The sequence below is a fragment of the Telmatherina bonti genome (assembly GCF_933228915.1).
Source record: "Telmatherina bonti genome assembly, chromosome: 19".
NCBI classification, from domain to species: domain Eukaryota; kingdom Metazoa; phylum Chordata; class Actinopteri; order Atheriniformes; family Telmatherinidae; genus Telmatherina; species Telmatherina bonti.
In genome coordinates, this window is record NC_136617.1 from 5,073,260 (window position 1) to 5,096,356 (window position 23,097).

The 23,097-nt window shown below is 25.0% G+C and overlaps 1 protein-coding gene across 1 annotated transcript in view; it reads right to left on the reverse strand.

Annotated features, from left to right (window-relative positions):
• hivep1 (HIVEP zinc finger 1) overlaps window positions 1-23,097 on the reverse strand; it is a 92,674-nt gene that overhangs the window by 20,335 nt on the left and 49,242 nt on the right. Inside the window, exon 3 of the mRNA XM_079258598.1 lies at window positions 22,357-22,410. Coding sequence (XP_079114724.1) covers window positions 22,357-22,410 — 54 coding nt within the window. The remainder of the gene's footprint in view (window positions 1-22,356; window positions 22,411-23,097) is intronic.

Consider the following 23,097-nt stretch of genomic DNA (forward strand, 5'->3'; position numbering starts at 1 on the left):
AGTCATGTTATCTTTATAACACTTAGTCATGTTATCTTTATAACTCTTAGTCATGTTATCTTTATAACACTTAGTCATGTTATCTTTATAACACTTAGTCATGTTATCTTTATAACACTTAGTCATGTTATCTTTATAACTCTTAGTCATATTATCTTTATAACTCTTAGTCATGTTATCTTTATAACACTTAGTCATGTTATCTTTATAACACTTAGTCATGTTATCTTTATAACACTTAGTCATATTATCTTTATAACAGTCATGTTATCTTTATAACACTTAGTCATATTATCTTTATAACACTTAGTCATATTATCTTTATAACTCTTAGTCATGTTATCTTTATAACTCTTAGTTATATCTTTATAACTCTTAGTCATATTATCTTTATAACTCTTAGTCATGTTATCTTTATAACACTTAGTCATGTTATCTTTATAACACTTAGTCATATTATCTTTATAACACTTAGTCATGTTATCTTTATAACTCTTAGTCATGTTATCTTTATAACACTTAGTCATATTATCTTTATAACTTAGTCATATTAACTTTATAACTCTTAGTCATGTTATCTTTATAACTCTTAGTCATGTTATCTTTATAACTCTTAGTCATGTTATCTTTATAACACTTAGTCATATTATCTTTATAACGCTTAGTCATGTTATCTTTATAACGCTTAGTCATATTATCTTTATAACACTTAGTCATGTTATCTTTATAACTCTTAGTCATATCTTTATAACTCTTAGTCATATCTTTATAACACTTAGTCATGTTATCTTTATAACACTTAGTCATGTTATCTTTATAACTCTTAGTCATATCTTTATAACTCTTAGTCATATCTTTATAACTCTTAGTCATGTTATCTTTATAACACTTAGTCATGTTATCTTTATAACTCTTAGTCATGTTATCTTTATAACACTTAGTCATGTTATCTTTATAACACTTAGTCATGTTATCTTTATAACTCTTAGTCATATTATCTTTATAACTCTTAGTCATGTTATCTTTATAACACTTAGTCATGTTATCTTTATAACACTTAGTCATGTTATCTTTATAACACTTAGTCATATTATCTTTATAACACTTAGTCATGTTATCTTTATAACACTTAGTCATGTTATCTTTATAACACTTAGTCATGTTATCTTTATAACACTTAGTCATATTATCTTTATAACTCTTAGTCATGTTATCTTTATAACACTTAGTCATGTTATCTTTATAACACTTAGTCATATTATCTTTATAACACTTAGTCATGTTATCTTTATAACTCTTAGTCATGTTATCTTTATAACACTTAGTCATATTATCTTTATAACTTAGTCATATTAACTTTATAACTCTTAGTCATGTTATCTTTATAACTCTTAGTCATGTTATCTTTATAACTCTTAGTCATGTTATCTTTATAACACTTAGTCATATTATCTTTATAACGCTTAGTCATGTTATCTTTATAACGCTTAGTCATATTATCTTTATAACACTTAGTCATGTTATCTTTATAACTCTTAGTCATATCTTTATAACTCTTAGTCATATCTTTATAACACTTAGTCATGTTATCTTTATAACACTTAGTCATGTTATCTTTATAACTCTTAGTCATATCTTTATAACTCTTAGTCATATCTTTATAACTCTTAGTCATGTTATCTTTATAACACTTAGTCATGTTATCTTTATAACTCTTAGTCATGTTATCTTTATAACACTTAGTCATGTTATCTTTATAACTCTTAGTCATATTATCTTTATAACTCTTAGTCATGTTATCTTTATAACACTTAGTCATGTTATCTTTATAACACTTAGTCATGTTATCTTTATAACACTTAGTCATATTATCTTTATAACACTTAGTCATGTTATCTTTATAACACTTAGTCATGTTATCTTTATAACTCTTAGTCATGTTATCTTTATAACACTTAGTCATATTATCTTTATAACACTTAGTCATATTATCTTTATAACACTTAGTCATGTTATCTTTATAACTCTTAGTCATATCTTTATAACTCTTAGTCATATCTTTATAACTCTTAGTCATATTATCTTTATAACACTTAGTCATGTTATCTTTATAACACTTAGTCATGTTATCTTTATAACACTTAGTCATGTTATCTTTATAACACTTAGTCATGTTATCTTTATAACACTTAGTCATGTTATCTTTATAACACTTAGTCATATTATCTTTATAACACTTAGTCATATTATCTTTATAACTCTTAGTCATGTTATCTTTATAACACTTAGTCATATTATCTTTATAACACTTAGTCATATTATCTTTATAACACTTAGTCATATTATCTTTATAACACTTAGTCATGTTATCTTTATAACTCTTAGTCATATCTTTATAACTCTTAGTCATATCTTTATAACTCTTAGTCATATCTTTATAACTCTTAGTCATGTTATCTTTATAACACTTAGTCATGTTATCTTTATAACACTTAGTCATATTATCTTTATAACACTTAGTCATGTTATCTTTATAACTCTTAGTCATGTTATCTTTATAACACTTAGTCATATTATCTTTATAACGCTTAGTCATGTTATCTTTATAACACTTAGTCATATTATCTTTATAACACTTAGTCATGTTATCTTTATAACACTTAGTCATGTTATCTTTATAACACTTAGTCATATTATCTTTATAACTCTTAGTCATGTTATCTTTATAACACTTAGTCATATTATCTTTATAACACTTAGTCATGTTATCTTTATAACACTTAGTCATGTTATCTTTATAACACTTAGTCATGTTATCTTTATAACACTTAGTCATATTATCTTTATAACACTTAGTCATGTTATCTTTATAACTCTTAGTCATGTTATCTTTATAACACTTAGTCATATTATCTTTATAACTTAGTCATATTAACTTTATAACTCTTAGTCATGTTATCTTTATAACTCTTAGTCATATCTTTATAACTCTTAGTCATATCTTTATAACTCTTAGTCATGTTATCTTTATAACACTTAGTCATGTTATCTTTATAACTCTTAGTCATATCTTTATAACTCTTAGTCATGTTATCTTTATAACTCTTAGTCATATCTTTATAACTCTTAGTCATGTTATCTTTATAACACTTAGTCATGTTATCTTTATAACTCTTAGTCATATTATCTTTATAACACTTAGTCATGTTATCTTTATAACACTTAGTCATATTATCTTTATAACACTTAGTCATGTTATCTTTATAACTCTTAGTCATGTTATCTTTATAACACTTAGTCATATTATCTTTATAACTTAGTCATATTAACTTTATAACTCTTAGTCATGTTATCTTTATAACTCTTAGTCATATCTTTATAACTCTTAGTCATATCTTTATAACTCTTAGTCATGTTATCTTTATAACACTTAGTCATGTTATCTTTATAACTCTTAGTCATGTTATCTTTATAACACTTAGTCATGTTATCTTTATAACACTTAGTCATGTTATCTTTATAACACTTAGTCATGTTATCTTTATAACACTTAGTCATATTATCTTTATAACAGTCATGTTATCTTTATAACACTTAGTCATATTATCTTTATAACTTAGTCATATTAACTTTATAACTCTTAGTCATGTTATCTTTATAACTCTTAGTCATATCTTTATAACTCTTAGTCATATCTTTATAACTCTTAGTCATGTTATCTTTATAACACTTAGTCATGTTATCTTTATAACACTTAGTCATGTTATCTTTATAACTCTTAGTCATATCTTTATAACTCTTAGTCATATCTTTATAACTCTTAGTCATGTTATCTTTATAACACTTAGTCATGTTATCTTTATAACTCTTAGTCATATTATCTTTATAACACTTAGTCATGTTATCTTTATAACACTTAGTCATATTATCTTTATAACACTTAGTCATGTTATCTTTATAACTCTTAGTCATGTTATCTTTATAACACTTAGTCATATTATCTTTATAACGCTTAGTCATGTTATCTTTATAACACTTAGTCATATTATCTTTATAACACTTAGTCATGTTATCTTTATAACACTTAGTCATGTTATCTTTATAACACTTAGTCATATTATCTTTATAACTCTTAGTCATGTTATCTTTATAACACTTAGTCATGTTATCTTTATAACTCTTAGTCATATCTTTATAACTCTTAGTCATATCTTTATAACTCTTAGTCATGTTATCTTTATAACACTTAGTCATGTTATCTTTATAACACTTAGTCATGTTATCTTTATAACTCTTAGTCATATCTTTATAACTCTTAGTCATGTTATCTTTATAACACTTAGTCATGTTATCTTTATAACTCTTAGTCATGTTATCTTTATAACACTTAGTCATGTTATCTTTATAACACTTAGTCATGTTATCTTTATAACTCTTAGTCATATTATCTTTATAACTCTTAGTCATGTTATCTTTATAACACTTAGTCATGTTATCTTTATAACACTTAGTCATGTTATCTTTATAACACTTAGTCATATTATCTTTATAACACTTAGTCATGTTATCTTTATAACGCTTAGTCATATTATCTTTATAACACTTAGTCATGTTATCTTTATAACACTTAGTCATGTTATCTTTATAACGCTTAGTCATATTATCTTTATAACGCTTAGTCATGTTATCTTTATAACACTTAGTCATATTATCTTTATAACACTTAGTCATGTTATCTTTATAACACTTAGTCATATTATCTTTATAACACTTAGTCATATTATCTTTATAACTCTTAGTCATGTTATCTTTATAACACTTAGTCATGTTATCTTTATAACACTTAGTCATATTATCTTTATAACACTTAGTCATGTTATCTTTATAACACTTAGTCATATTATCTTTATAACACTTAGTCATATTATCTTTATAACTCTTAGTCATGTTATCTTTATAACACTTAGTCATATTATCTTTATAACACTTAGTCATATTATCTTTATAACACTTAGTCATATTATCTTTATAACACTTAGTCATGTTATCTTTATAACTCTTAGTCATATCTTTATAACTCTTAGTCATATCTTTATAACTCTTAGTCATATCTTTATAACTCTTAGTCATGTTATCTTTATAACACTTAGTCATGTTATCTTTATAACACTTAGTCATATTATCTTTATAACACTTAGTCATGTTATCTTTATAACTCTTAGTCATGTTATCTTTATAACACTTAGTCATATTATCTTTATAACGCTTAGTCATGTTATCTTTATAACACTTAGTCATATTATCTTTATAACACTTAGTCATGTTATCTTTATAACACTTAGTCATGTTATCTTTATAACACTTAGTCATATTATCTTTATAACTCTTAGTCATGTTATCTTTATAACACTTAGTCATATTATCTTTATAACACTTAGTCATGTTATCTTTATAACACTTAGTCATGTTATCTTTATAACACTTAGTCATGTTATCTTTATAACACTTAGTCATATTATCTTTATAACACTTAGTCATGTTATCTTTATAACTCTTAGTCATGTTATCTTTATAACACTTAGTCATATTATCTTTATAACTTAGTCATATTAACTTTATAACTCTTAGTCATGTTATCTTTATAACTCTTAGTCATATCTTTATAACTCTTAGTCATATCTTTATAACTCTTAGTCATGTTATCTTTATAACACTTAGTCATGTTATCTTTATAACTCTTAGTCATATCTTTATAACTCTTAGTCATGTTATCTTTATAACTCTTAGTCATATCTTTATAACTCTTAGTCATGTTATCTTTATAACACTTAGTCATGTTATCTTTATAACTCTTAGTCATATTATCTTTATAACACTTAGTCATGTTATCTTTATAACACTTAGTCATATTATCTTTATAACACTTAGTCATGTTATCTTTATAACTCTTAGTCATGTTATCTTTATAACACTTAGTCATATTATCTTTATAACTTAGTCATATTAACTTTATAACTCTTAGTCATGTTATCTTTATAACTCTTAGTCATATCTTTATAACTCTTAGTCATATCTTTATAACTCTTAGTCATGTTATCTTTATAACACTTAGTCATGTTATCTTTATAACTCTTAGTCATGTTATCTTTATAACACTTAGTCATGTTATCTTTATAACACTTAGTCATGTTATCTTTATAACACTTAGTCATGTTATCTTTATAACACTTAGTCATATTATCTTTATAACAGTCATGTTATCTTTATAACACTTAGTCATATTATCTTTATAACTTAGTCATATTAACTTTATAACTCTTAGTCATGTTATCTTTATAACTCTTAGTCATATCTTTATAACTCTTAGTCATATCTTTATAACTCTTAGTCATGTTATCTTTATAACACTTAGTCATGTTATCTTTATAACACTTAGTCATGTTATCTTTATAACTCTTAGTCATATCTTTATAACTCTTAGTCATATCTTTATAACTCTTAGTCATGTTATCTTTATAACACTTAGTCATGTTATCTTTATAACTCTTAGTCATATTATCTTTATAACACTTAGTCATGTTATCTTTATAACACTTAGTCATATTATCTTTATAACACTTAGTCATGTTATCTTTATAACTCTTAGTCATGTTATCTTTATAACACTTAGTCATATTATCTTTATAACGCTTAGTCATGTTATCTTTATAACACTTAGTCATATTATCTTTATAACACTTAGTCATGTTATCTTTATAACACTTAGTCATGTTATCTTTATAACACTTAGTCATATTATCTTTATAACTCTTAGTCATGTTATCTTTATAACACTTAGTCATGTTATCTTTATAACTCTTAGTCATATCTTTATAACTCTTAGTCATATCTTTATAACTCTTAGTCATGTTATCTTTATAACACTTAGTCATGTTATCTTTATAACACTTAGTCATGTTATCTTTATAACTCTTAGTCATATCTTTATAACTCTTAGTCATGTTATCTTTATAACACTTAGTCATGTTATCTTTATAACTCTTAGTCATGTTATCTTTATAACACTTAGTCATGTTATCTTTATAACACTTAGTCATGTTATCTTTATAACTCTTAGTCATATTATCTTTATAACTCTTAGTCATGTTATCTTTATAACACTTAGTCATGTTATCTTTATAACACTTAGTCATGTTATCTTTATAACACTTAGTCATATTATCTTTATAACACTTAGTCATGTTATCTTTATAACGCTTAGTCATATTATCTTTATAACACTTAGTCATGTTATCTTTATAACACTTAGTCATGTTATCTTTATAACGCTTAGTCATATTATCTTTATAACGCTTAGTCATGTTATCTTTATAACACTTAGTCATATTATCTTTATAACACTTAGTCATGTTATCTTTATAACACTTAGTCATATTATCTTTATAACACTTAGTCATATTATCTTTATAACTCTTAGTCATGTTATCTTTATAACACTTAGTCATGTTATCTTTATAACACTTAGTCATATTATCTTTATAACACTTAGTCATATTATCTTTATAACTCTTAGTCATGTTATCTTTATAACACTTAGTCATATTATCTTTATAACACTTAGTCATATTATCTTTATAACACTTAGTCATATTATCTTTATAACACTTAGTCATGTTATCTTTATAACTCTTAGTCATGTTATCTTTATAACTCTTAGTCATATCTTTATAACTCTTAGTCATGTTATCTTTATAACACTTAGTCATGTTATCTTTATAACACTTAGTCATATTATCTTTATAACACTTAGTCATGTTATCTTTATAACACTTAGTCATGTTATCTTTATAACACTTAGTCATATTATCTTTATAACTCTTAGTCATGTTATCTTTATAACACTTAGTCATATTATCTTTATAACACTTAGTCATGTTATCTTTATAACACTTAGTCATGTTATCTTTATAACACTTAGTCATGTTATCTTTATAACACTTAGTCATATTATCTTTATAACACTTAGTCATATTATCTTTATAACACTTAGTCATGTTATCTTTATAACTCTTAGTCATGTTATCTTTATAACACTTAGTCATATTATCTTTATAACTTAGTCATATTAACTTTATAACTCTTAGTCATGTTATCTTTATAACTCTTAGTCATGTTATCTTTATAACTCTTAGTCATATCTTTATAACTCTTAGTCATATCTTTATAACTCTTAGTCATGTTATCTTTATAACACTTAGTCATGTTATCTTTATAACACTTAGTCATGTTATCTTTATAACTCTTAGTCATATCTTTATAACTCTTAGTCATATCTTTATAACGCTTAGTCATGTTATCTTTGTAACACTTAGTCATGTTATCTTTATAACTCTTAGTCATATTATCTTTATAACACTTAGTCATGTTATCTTTATAACACTTAGTCATATTATCTTTATAACACTTAGTCATGTTATCTTTATAACTCTTAGTCATGTTATCTTTATAACACTTAGTCATATTATCTTTATAACTTAGTCATATTAACTTTATAACTCTTAGTCATGTTATCTTTATAACTCTTAGTCATATCTTTATAACTCTTAGTCATATCTTTATAACTCTTAGTCATGTTATCTTTATAACACTTAGTCATGTTATCTTTATAACACTTAGTCATGTTATCTTTATAACTCTTAGTCATATCTTTATAACTCTTAGTCATATCTTTATAACTCTTAGTCATGTTATCTTTATAACACTTAGTCATGTTATCTTTATAACTCTTAGTCATGTTATCTTTATAACTCTTAGTCATGTTATCTTTATAACACTTAGTCATGTTATCTTTATAACACTTAGTCATGTTATCTTTATAACTCTTAGTCATATTATCTTTATAACTCTTAGTCATGTTATCTTTATAACACTTAGTCATGTTATCTTTATAACACTTAGTCATGTTATCTTTATAACACTTAGTCATATTATCTTTATAACACTTAGTCATGTTATCTTTATAACACTTAGTCATGTTATCTTTATAACTCTTAGTCATGTTATCTTTATAACACTTAGTCATATTATCTTTATAACACTTAGTCATATTATCTTTATAACACTTAGTCATATTATCTTTATAACACTTAGTCATATTATCTTTATAACACTTAGTCATATTATCTTTATAACACTTAGTCATGTTATCTTTATAACACTTAGTCATATTATCTTTATAACACTTAGTCATATTATCTTTATAACACTTAGTCATATTATCTTTATAACACTTAGTCATATTATCTTTATAACACAGTCATATTATCTTTATAACTCTTAGTCATATTATCTTTATAACTCTTAGTCATATTATCTTTATAACTCTTAGTCATATTAACTTTATAACTCTTAGTCATGTTATCTTTATAACTCTTAGTCATGTTATCTTTATAACACTTAGTCATATTATCTTTATAACGCTTAGTCATGTTATCTTTATAACACTTAGTCATGTTATCTTTATAACACTTAGTCATGTTATCTTTATAACTCTTAGTCATATTATCTTTATAACTCTTAGTCATATTATCTTTATAACACTTAGTCATATTATCTTTATAACTCTTAGTCATGTTATCTTTATAACTCTTAGTCATATTATCTTTATAACACTTAGTCATGTTATCTTTATAACACTTAGTCATATTATCTTTATAACTCTTAGTCATGTTATCTTTATAACTCTTAGTCATATTATCTTTATAACTCTTAGTCATGTTATCTTTATAACTCTTAGTCATATTATCTTTATAACTCTTAGTCATGTTATCTTTATAACTCTTAGTCATATTATCTTTATAACACTTAGTCATATTATCTTTATAACACTTAGTCATATTATCTTTATAACTCTTAGTCATGTTATCTTTATAACTCTTAGTTATATCTTTATAACTCTTAGTCATATTATCTTTATAACTCTTAGTCATGTTATCTTTATAACACTTAGTCATGTTATCTTTATAACACTTAGTCATATTATCTTTATAACACTTAGTCATGTTATCTTTATAACTCTTAGTCATGTTATCTTTATAACACTTAGTCATATTATCTTTATAACTTAGTCATATTAACTTTATAACTCTTAGTCATGTTATCTTTATAACTCTTAGTCATGTTATCTTTATAACTCTTAGTCATGTTATCTTTATAACACTTAGTCATATTATCTTTATAACGCTTAGTCATGTTATCTTTATAACGCTTAGTCATATTATCTTTATAACACTTAGTCATGTTATCTTTATAACTCTTAGTCATATCTTTATAACTCTTAGTCATATCTTTATAACACTTAGTCATGTTATCTTTATAACACTTAGTCATGTTATCTTTATAACTCTTAGTCATATCTTTATAACTCTTAGTCATATCTTTATAACTCTTAGTCATGTTATCTTTATAACACTTAGTCATGTTATCTTTATAACTCTTAGTCATGTTATCTTTATAACACTTAGTCATGTTATCTTTATAACACTTAGTCATGTTATCTTTATAACTCTTAGTCATATTATCTTTATAACTCTTAGTCATGTTATCTTTATAACACTTAGTCATGTTATCTTTATAACACTTAGTCATGTTATCTTTATAACACTTAGTCATATTATCTTTATAACACTTAGTCATGTTATCTTTATAACACTTAGTCATGTTATCTTTATAACACTTAGTCATGTTATCTTTATAACACTTAGTCATATTATCTTTATAACTCTTAGTCATGTTATCTTTATAACACTTAGTCATGTTATCTTTATAACACTTAGTCATATTATCTTTATAACACTTAGTCATGTTATCTTTATAACTCTTAGTCATGTTATCTTTATAACACTTAGTCATATTATCTTTATAACTTAGTCATATTAACTTTATAACTCTTAGTCATGTTATCTTTATAACTCAGTCATGTTATCTTTATAACTCTTAGTCATGTTATCTTTATAACACTTAGTCATATTATCTTTATAACGCTTAGTCATGTTATCTTTATAACGCTTAGTCATATTATCTTTATAACACTTAGTCATGTTATCTTTATAACTCTTAGTCATATCTTTATAACTCTTAGTCATATCTTTATAACACTTAGTCATGTTATCTTTATAACACTTAGTCATGTTATCTTTATAACTCTTAGTCATATCTTTATAACTCTTAGTCATATCTTTATAACTCTTAGTCATGTTATCTTTATAACACTTAGTCATGTTATCTTTATAACTCTTAGTCATGTTATCTTTATAACACTTAGTCATGTTATCTTTATAACACTTAGTCATGTTATCTTTATAACTCTTAGTCATATTATCTTTATAACTCTTAGTCATGTTATCTTTATAACACTTAGTCATGTTATCTTTATAACACTTAGTCATGTTATCTTTATAACACTTAGTCATATTATCTTTATAACACTTAGTCATGTTATCTTTATAACACTTAGTCATGTTATCTTTATAACTCTTAGTCATGTTATCTTTATAACACTTAGTCATATTATCTTTATAACACTTAGTCATATTATCTTTATAACACTTAGTCATGTTATCTTTATAACTCTTAGTCATATCTTTATAACTCTTAGTCATATCTTTATAACTCTTAGTCATATTATCTTTATAACACTTAGTCATGTTATCTTTATAACACTTAGTCATGTTATCTTTATAACACTTAGTCATGTTATCTTTATAACACTTAGTCATGTTATCTTTATAACACTTAGTCATGTTATCTTTATAACACTTAGTCATATTATCTTTATAACACTTAGTCATATTATCTTTATAACTCTTAGTCATGTTATCTTTATAACACTTAGTCATATTATCTTTATAACACTTAGTCATATTATCTTTATAACACTTAGTCATATTATCTTTATAACACTTAGTCATGTTATCTTTATAACTCTTAGTCATATCTTTATAACTCTTAGTCATATCTTTATAACTCTTAGTCATATCTTTATAACTCTTAGTCATGTTATCTTTATAACACTTAGTCATGTTATCTTTATAACACTTAGTCATATTATCTTTATAACACTTAGTCATGTTATCTTTATAACTCTTAGTCATGTTATCTTTATAACACTTAGTCATATTATCTTTATAACGCTTAGTCATGTTATCTTTATAACACTTAGTCATATTATCTTTATAACACTTAGTCATGTTATCTTTATAACACTTAGTCATATTATCTTTATAACTCTTAGTCATGTTATCTTTATAACACTTAGTCATGTTATCTTTATAACACTTAGTCATGTTATCTTTATAACACTTAGTCATATTATCTTTATAACACTTAGTCATGTTATCTTTATAACTCTTAGTCATGTTATCTTTATAACACTTAGTCATATTATCTTTATAACTTAGTCATATTAACTTTATAACTCTTAGTCATGTTATCTTTATAACTCTTAGTCATATCTTTATAACTCTTAGTCATATCTTTATAACTCTTAGTCATGTTATCTTTATAACACTTAGTCATGTTATCTTTATAACTCTTAGTCATATCTTTATAACTCTTAGTCATGTTATCTTTATAACTCTTAGTCATATCTTTATAACTCTTAGTCATATTATCTTTATAACACTTAGTCATGTTATCTTTATAACACTTAGTCATATTATCTTTATAACACTTAGTCATGTTATCTTTATAACTCTTAGTCATGTTATCTTTATAACACTTAGTCATATTATCTTTATAACTTAGTCATATTAACTTTATAACTCTTAGTCATGTTATCTTTATAACTCTTAGTCATATCTTTATAACTCTTAGTCATATCTTTATAACTCTTAGTCATGTTATCTTTATAACACTTAGTCATGTTATCTTTATAACTCTTAGTCATGTTATCTTTATAACACTTAGTCATGTTATCTTTATAACACTTAGTCATGTTATCTTTATAACACTTAGTCATGTTATCTTTATAACACTTAGTCATATTATCTTTATAACAGTCATGTTATCTTTATAACACTTAGTCATATTATCTTTATAACTTAGTCATATTAACTTTATAACTCTTAGTCATGTTATCTTTATAACTCTTAGTCATATCTTTATAACTCTTAGTCATATCTTTATAACTCTTAGTCATGTTATCTTTATAACACTTAGTCATGTTATCTTTATAACACTTAGTCATGTTATCTTTATAACTCTTAGTCATATCTTTATAACTCTTAGTCATATCTTTATAACTCTTAGTCATGTTATCTTTATAACACTTAGTCATGTTATCTTTATAACTCTTAGTCATATTATCTTTATAACACTTAGTCATGTTATCTTTATAACACTTAGTCATATTATCTTTATAACACTTAGTCATGTTATCTTTATAACTCTTAGTCATGTTATCTTTATAACACTTAGTCATATTATCTTTATAACGCTTAGTCATGTTATCTTTATAACACTTAGTCATATTATCTTTATAACACTTAGTCATGTTATCTTTATAACACTTAGTCATGTTATCTTTATAACACTTAGTCATATTATCTTTATAACTCTTAGTCATGTTATCTTTATAACACTTAGTCATGTTATCTTTATAACTCTTAGTCATATCTTTATAACTCTTAGTCATATCTTTATAACTCTTAGTCATGTTATCTTTATAACACTTAGTCATGTTATCTTTATAACACTTAGTCATGTTATCTTTATAACTCTTAGTCATATCTTTATAACTCTTAGTCATGTTATCTTTATAACACTTAGTCATGTTATCTTTATAACTCTTAGTCATGTTATCTTTATAACACTTAGTCATGTTATCTTTATAACACTTAGTCATGTTATCTTTATAACTCTTAGTCATATTATCTTTATAACTCTTAGTCATGTTATCTTTATAACACTTAGTCATGTTATCTTTATAACACTTAGTCATGTTATCTTTATAACACTTAGTCATATTATCTTTATAACACTTAGTCATGTTATCTTTATAACGCTTAGTCATATTATCTTTATAACACTTAGTCATGTTATCTTTATAACACTTAGTCATGTTATCTTTATAACGCTTAGTCATATTATCTTTATAACGCTTAGTCATGTTATCTTTATAACACTTAGTCATATTATCTTTATAACACTTAGTCATGTTATCTTTATAACACTTAGTCATATTATCTTTATAACACTTAGTCATATTATCTTTATAACTCTTAGTCATGTTATCTTTATAACACTTAGTCATGTTATCTTTATAACACTTAGTCATATTATCTTTATAACACTTAGTCATATTATCTTTATAACTCTTAGTCATGTTATCTTTATAACACTTAGTCATATTATCTTTATAACACTTAGTCATATTATCTTTATAACACTTAGTCATATTATCTTTATAACACTTAGTCATGTTATCTTTATAACTCTTAGTCATGTTATCTTTATAACTCTTAGTCATATCTTTATAACTCTTAGTCATGTTATCTTTATAACACTTAGTCATGTTATCTTTATAACACTTAGTCATATTATCTTTATAACACTTAGTCATGTTATCTTTATAACTCTTAGTCATGTTATCTTTATAACACTTAGTCATATTATCTTTATAACGCTTAGTCATGTTATCTTTATAACACTTAGTCATATTATCTTTATAACACTTAGTCATGTTATCTTTATAACACTTAGTCATGTTATCTTTATAACACTTAGTCATGTTATCTTTATAACACTTAGTCATATTATCTTTATAACTCTTAGTCATGTTATCTTTATAACACTTAGTCATATTATCTTTATAACACTTAGTCATGTTATCTTTATAACACTTAGTCATGTTATCTTTATAACACTTAGTCATGTTATCTTTATAACACTTAGTCATATTATCTTTATAACACTTAGTCATATTATCTTTATAACACTTAGTCATGTTATCTTTATAACTCTTAGTCATGTTATCTTTATAACACTTAGTCATATTATCTTTATAACTTAGTCATATTAACTTTATAACTCTTAGTCATGTTATCTTTATAACTCTTAGTCATGTTATCTTTATAACTCTTAGTCATATCTTTATAACTCTTAGTCATATCTTTATAACTCTTAGTCATGTTATCTTTATAACACTTAGTCATGTTATCTTTATAACACTTAGTCATGTTATCTTTATAACTCTTAGTCATATCTTTATAACTCTTAGTCATATCTTTATAACGCTTAGTCATGTTATCTTTGTAACACTTAGTCATGTTATCTTTATAACTCTTAGTCATATTATCTTTATAACACTTAGTCATGTTATCTTTATAACACTTAGTCATATTATCTTTATAACACTTAGTCATGTTATCTTTATAACTCTTAGTCATGTTATCTTTATAACACTTAGTCATATTATCTTTATAACTTAGTCATATTAACTTTATAACTCTTAGTCATGTTATCTTTATAACTCTTAGTCATATCTTTATAACTCTTAGTCATATCTTTATAACTCTTAGTCATGTTATCTTTATAACACTTAGTCATGTTATCTTTATAACACTTAGTCATGTTATCTTTATAACTCTTAGTCATATCTTTATAACTCTTAGTCATATCTTTATAACTCTTAGTCATATCTTTATAACTCTTAGTCATGTTATCTTTATAACACTTAGTCATGTTATCTTTATAACACTTAGTCATGTTATCTTTATAACTCTTAGTCATATCTTTATAACTCTTAGTCATATCTTTATAACTCTTAGTCATGTTATCTTTATAACACTTAGTCATGTTATCTTTATAACTCTTAGTCATGTTATCTTTATAACTCTTAGTCATGTTATCTTTATAACACTTAGTCATGTTATCTTTATAACACTTAGTCATGTTATCTTTATAACTCTTAGTCATATTATCTTTATAACTCTTAGTCATGTTATCTTTATAACGCTTAGTCATGTTATCTTTATAACACTTAGTCATATTATCTTTATAACACTTAGTCATGTTATCTTTATAACACTTAGTCATGTTATCTTTATAACACTTAGTCATATTATCTTTATAACTCTTAGTCATGTTATCTTTATAACACTTAGTCATGTTATCTTTATAACTCTTAGTCATATCTTTATAACTCTTAGTCATATCTTTATAACTCTTAGTCATGTTATCTTTATAACACTTAGTCATGTTATCTTTATAACACTTAGTCATGTTATCTTTATAACTCTTAGTCATATCTTTATAACTCTTAGTCATGTTATCTTTATAACACTTAGTCATGTTATCTTTATAACTCTTAGTCATGTTATCTTTATAACACTTAGTCATGTTATCTTTATAACACTTAGTCATGTTATCTTTATAACTCTTAGTCATATTATCTTTATAACTCTTAGTCATGTTATCTTTATAACACTTAGTCATGTTATCTTTATAACACTTAGTCATGTTATCTTTATAACACTTAGTCATATTATCTTTATAACACTTAGTCATGTTATCTTTATAACGCTTAGTCATATTATCTTTATAACACTTAGTCATGTTATCTTTATAACACTTAGTCATGTTATCTTTATAACGCTTAGTCATATTATCTTTATAACGCTTAGTCATGTTATCTTTATAACACTTAGTCATATTATCTTTATAACACTTAGTCATGTTATCTTTATAACACTTAGTCATATTATCTTTATAACACTTAGTCATATTATCTTTATAACTCTTAGTCATGTTATCTTTATAACACTTAGTCATGTTATCTTTATAACACTTAGTCATATTATCTTTATAACACTTAGTCATATTATCTTTATAACTCTTAGTCATGTTATCTTTATAACACTTAGTCATATTATCTTTATAACACTTAGTCATATTATCTTTATAACACTTAGTCATATTATCTTTATAACACTTAGTCATGTTATCTTTATAACTCTTAGTCATGTTATCTTTATAACTCTTAGTCATATCTTTATAACTCTTAGTCATGTTATCTTTATAACACTTAGTCATGTTATCTTTATAACACTTAGTCATATTATCTTTATAACACTTAGTCATGTTATCTTTATAACTCTTAGTCATGTTATCTTTATAACACTTAGTCATATTATCTTTATAACGCTTAGTCATGTTATCTTTATAACACTTAGTCATATTATCTTTATAACACTTAGTCATGTTATCTTTATAACACTTAGTCATGTTATCTTTATAACACTTAGTCATGTTATCTTTATAACACTTAGTCATATTATCTTTATAACTCTTAGTCATGTTATCTTTATAACACTTAGTCATATTATCTTTATAACACTTAGTCATGTTATCTTTATAACACTTAGTCATGTTATCTTTATAACACTTAGTCATGTTATCTTTATAACACTTAGTCATATTATCTTTATAACACTTAGTCATATTATCTTTATAACACTTAGTCATGTTATCTTTATAACTCTTAGTCATGTTATCTTTATAACACTTAGTCATATTATCTTTATAACTTAGTCATATTAACTTTATAACTCTTAGTCATGTTATCTTTATAACTCTTAGTCATGTTATCTTTATAACTCTTAGTCATATCTTTATAACTCTTAGTCATATCTTTATAACTCTTAGTCATGTTATCTTTATAACACTTAGTCATGTTATCTTTATAACACTTAGTCATGTTATCTTTATAACTCTTAGTCATATCTTTATAACTCTTAGTCATATCTTTATAACGCTTAGTCATGTTATCTTTGTAACACTTAGTCATGTTATCTTTATAACTCTTAGTCATATTATCTTTATAACACTTAGTCATGTTATCTTTATAACACTTAGTCATATTATCTTTATAACACTTAGTCATGTTATCTTTATAACTCTTAGTCATGTTATCTTTATAACACTTAGTCATATTATCTTTATAACTTAGTCATATTAACTTTATAACTCTTAGTCATGTTATCTTTATAACTCTTAGTCATATCTTTATAACTCTTAGTCATATCTTTATAACTCTTAGTCATGTTATCTTTATAACACTTAGTCATGTTATCTTTATAACACTTAGTCATGTTATCTTTATAACTCTTAGTCATATCTTTATAACTCTTAGTCATATCTTTATAACTCTTAGTCATGTTATCTTTATAACACTTAGTCATGTTATCTTTATAACTCTTAGTCATGTTATCTTTATAACTCTTAGTCATGTTATCTTTATAACACTTAGTCATGTTATCTTTATAACACTTAGTCATGTTATCTTTATAACTCTTAGTCATATTATCTTTATAACTCTTAGTCATGTTATCTTTATAACACTTAGTCATGTTATCTTTATAACACTTAGTCATGTTATCTTTATAACACTTAGTCATATTATCTTTATAACACTTAGTCATGTTATCTTTATAACACTTAGTCATGTTATCTTTATAACTCTTAGTCATGTTATCTTTATAACACTTAGTCATGTTATCTTTATAACGCTTAGTCATATTATCTTTATAACGCTTAGTCATGTTATCTTTATAACACTTAGTCATATTATCTTTATAACACTTAGTCATGTTATCTTTATAACACTTAGTCATATTATCTTTATAACACTTAGTCATATTATCTTTATAACTCTTAGTCATGTTATCTTTATAACACTTAGTCATGTTATCTTTATAACACTTAGTCATATTATCTTTATAACACTTAGTCATATTATCTTTATAACTCTTAGTCATGTTATCTTTATAACACTTAGTCATATTATCTTTATAACACTTAGTCATATTATCTTTATAACACTTAGTCATATTATCTTTATAACACTTAGTCATGTTATCTTTATAACTCTTAGTCATGTTATCTTTATAACTCTTAGTCATATCTTTATAACTCTTAGTCATGTTATCTTTATAACACTTAGTCATGTTATCTTTATAACACTTAGTCATATTATCTTTATAACACTTAGTCATGTTATCTTTATAACTCTTAGTCATGTTATCTTTATAACACTTAGTCATATTATCTTTATAACGCTTAGTCATGTTATCTTTATAACACTTAGTCATATTATCTTTATAACACTTAGTCATGTTATCTTTATAACACTTAGTCATGTTATCTTTATAACACTTAGTCATGTTATCTTTATAACACTTAGTCATATTATCTTTATAACTCTTAGTCATGTTATCTTTATAACACTTAGTCATATTATCTTTATAACACTTAGTCATGTTATCTTTATAACACTTAGTCATGTTATCTTTATAACACTTAGTCATGTTATCTTTATAACACTTAGTCATATTATCTTTATAACACTTAGTCATATTATCTTTATAACACTTAGTCATGTTATCTTTATAACTCTTAGTCATGTTATCTTTATAACACTTAGTCATATTATCTTTATAACTTAGTCATATTAACTTTATAACTCTTAGTCATGTTATCTTTATAACTCTTAGTCATGTTATCTTTATAACTCTTAGTCATATCTTTATAACTCTTAGTCATATCTTTATAACTCTTAGTCATGTTATCTTTATAACACTTAGTCATGTTATCTTTATAACACTTAGTCATGTTATCTTTATAACTCTTAGTCATATCTTTATAACTCTTAGTCATATCTTTATAACGCTTAGTCATGTTATCTTTGTAACACTTAGTCATGTTATCTTTATAACTCTTAGTCATATTATCTTTATAACACTTAGTCATGTTATCTTTATAACACTTAGTCATATTATCTTTATAACACTTAGTCATGTTATCTTTATAACTCTTAGTCATGTTATCTTTATAACACTTAGTCATATTATCTTTATAACTTAGTCATATTAACTTTATAACTCTTAGTCATGTTATCTTTATAACTCTTAGTCATATCTTTATAACTCTTAGTCATATCTTTATAACTCTTAGTCATGTTATCTTTATAACACTTAGTCATGTTATCTTTATAACACTTAGTCATGTTATCTTTATAACTCTTAGTCATATCTTTATAACTCTTAGTCATATCTTTATAACTCTTAGTCATGTTATCTTTATAACACTTAGTCATGTTATCTTTATAACTCTTAGTCATGTTATCTTTATAACTCTTAGTCATGTTATCTTTATAACACTTAGTCATGTTATCTTTATAACACTTAGTCATGTTATCTTTATAACTCTTAGTCATATTATCTTTATAACTCTTAGTCATGTTATCTTTATAACACTTAGTCATGTTATCTTTATAACACTTAGTCATGTTATCTTTATAACACTTAGTCATATTATCTTTATAACACTTAGTCATGTTATCTTTATAACACTTAGTCATGTTATCTTTATAACTCTTAGTCATGTTATCTTTATAACACTTAGTCATATTATCTTTATAACACTTAGTCATATTATCTTTATAACACTTAGTCATATTATCTTTATAACACTTAGTCATATTATCTTTATAACACAGTCATATTATCTTTATAACTCTTAGTCATATTATCTTTATAACTCTTAGTCATATTATCTTTATAACTCTTAGTCATATTAACTTTATAACTCTTAGTCATGTTATCTTTATAACTCTTAGTCATGTTATCTTTATAACACTTAGTCATGTTATCTTTATAACGCTTAGTCATGTTATCTTTATAACACTTAGTCATGTTATCTTTATAACACTTAGTCATGTTATCTTTATAACACTTAGTCATATTATCTTTATAACTCTTAGTCATGTTATCTTTATAACTCTTAGTCATATTATCTTTATAACACTTAGTCATGTTATCTTTATAACACTTAGTCATATTATCTTTATAACTCTTAGTCATGTTATCTTTATAACTCTTAGTCATATTATCTTTATAACTCTTAGTCATGTTATCTTTATAACTCTTAGTCATATTATCTTTATAACTCTTAGTCATGTTATCTTTATAACTCTTAGTCATATTATCTTTATAACACTTTATAACTGGAAATAATCTGCATAAATACTGACCAGCCGTACACTTAGTCTGCTGTAGTACTGTTAGTCGTTCTACTGTAGTACATGTCTGTTAGTAGTACTACTGTAGTACATGACTGTTAGTAGTACTACTGTAGTACATGACTGTTAGTAGTACTACTGTAGTACATGACTGTTAGTAGTACTACTGTAGTACATGTCTGTTAGTAGTACTACTGTAGTACATGACTGTTAGTAGTACTACTGTAGTACATGTCTGTTAGTAGTACTACTGTAGTACATGTCTGTTAGTAGTACTACTGTAGTACATGACTGTTAGTAGTACTACTGTAGTACATGACTGTTAGTAGTACTACTGTAGTACATGACTGTTAGTAGTACTACTGTAGTACATGACTGTTAGTAGTACTACTGTAGTACATGACTGTTAGTAGTACTACTGTAGTACATGTCTGTTAGTAGTACTACTGTAGTACATGACTGTTAGTAGTACTACTGTAGTACATGTCTGTTAGTAGTACTACTGTAGTACATGTCTGTTAGTAGTACTACTGTAGTACATGACTGTTAGTAGTACTACTGTAGTACATGACTGTTAGTAGTACTACTGTAGTACATGACTGTTAGTAGTACTACTGTAGTACATGACTGTTAGTAGTACTACTGTAGTACATGACTGTTAGTAGTACTACTGTAGTACATGACTGTTAGTAGTACTACTGTAGTACATGTCTGTTAGTAGTACTACTGTAGTACATGACTGTTAGTAGTACTACTGTAGTACATGTCTGTTAGTAGTACTACTGTAGTACATGTCTGTTAGTAGTACTACTGTAGTACATGACTGTTAGTAGTACTACTGTAGTACATGACTGTTAGTAGTACTACTGTAGTACATGACTGTTAGTAGTACTACTGTAGTACATGACTGTTAGTAGTACCACTATACGCTGTAAAAAATATTCCCGCTATGCAAAGGGATAGAACTTAAAACTGCTGGTACTGTGTACCGGTACCATGATTCCTTTTAGATTTTTTGCTTTATTGATTTTTTTTCTGCGATTTGTTTAATTTAAATGATCTTTAGTTTCACGGCCGACTCTTCCCGCACCACGATGCAGGTGACCACGGTGAACCAGAATCCAGCAGGTTTGAAGGTATGAAGCCTCTTGAACCCAGTAAAACATCCAGATGTTCCTCAGCAGCTGCTTCTGTTTCCACGGAGACGAGCCGTGACCGGATCATGAAAACCTTTTCCAGGTGTTTTAACCAATCACATCACTGATGTGCGGCCATCTTACCTTTCTGCGACTCTTTCGGATCCTTCAGCTCTTTCTGTGCCTCTTCGATTTTATCTGAAACAGAGAAGAGACATTTTCAGCCGGAGGACGAAGACGAGCGATGAAGATGAGGCTGCAGCAGGATGAAGCTCCTGAGACGGAGAAACCCACATTCCTGCTTTGTGTCGGATGCAGCGCTACTGAGATCAACCTGCTGCAGGAGGACGGAGACGTTTTCATCACCGTGAAACTGTAATATCACAAAACTCCAAAGGGAAAAACACATTTCTCTGAAGTCTTTACGTTGTCATGACGACGGCTTTGGCGTCCAACACACCAGTGAAAACACGAAGCACGGCGATACTTTGTTGAAGTTTTAGAAAAGCTGCTTTTATTAGAAAAGCCGAGACGGAAACGCAGATTAACGTTGGAACGTCTCAGTTTGTTTTAAAAGAAGGATGTTAATGAGATGCAGAAAAGAGAAGCCTGGGATATACTTATTATATGATGGATTTTTATTATTTATAACAAGAATAGTTTATTTTCACAGATTTCTCTTTTATTTGCAAAACTACATACAGATGTATAAACATGAATATATAATGTAAACAAGTACTATTAGAAAAGATTTCTGTATTTAAAGTGCTTTTGTCTTTATTTCCTAATTCTCACCACGAACCTTAAAATTTATTACCTTCTTATTTCTCAGGGATAAACATTTCCACTTTCACAAAACCAAATATTAACTTCCTTTTTCTGAAA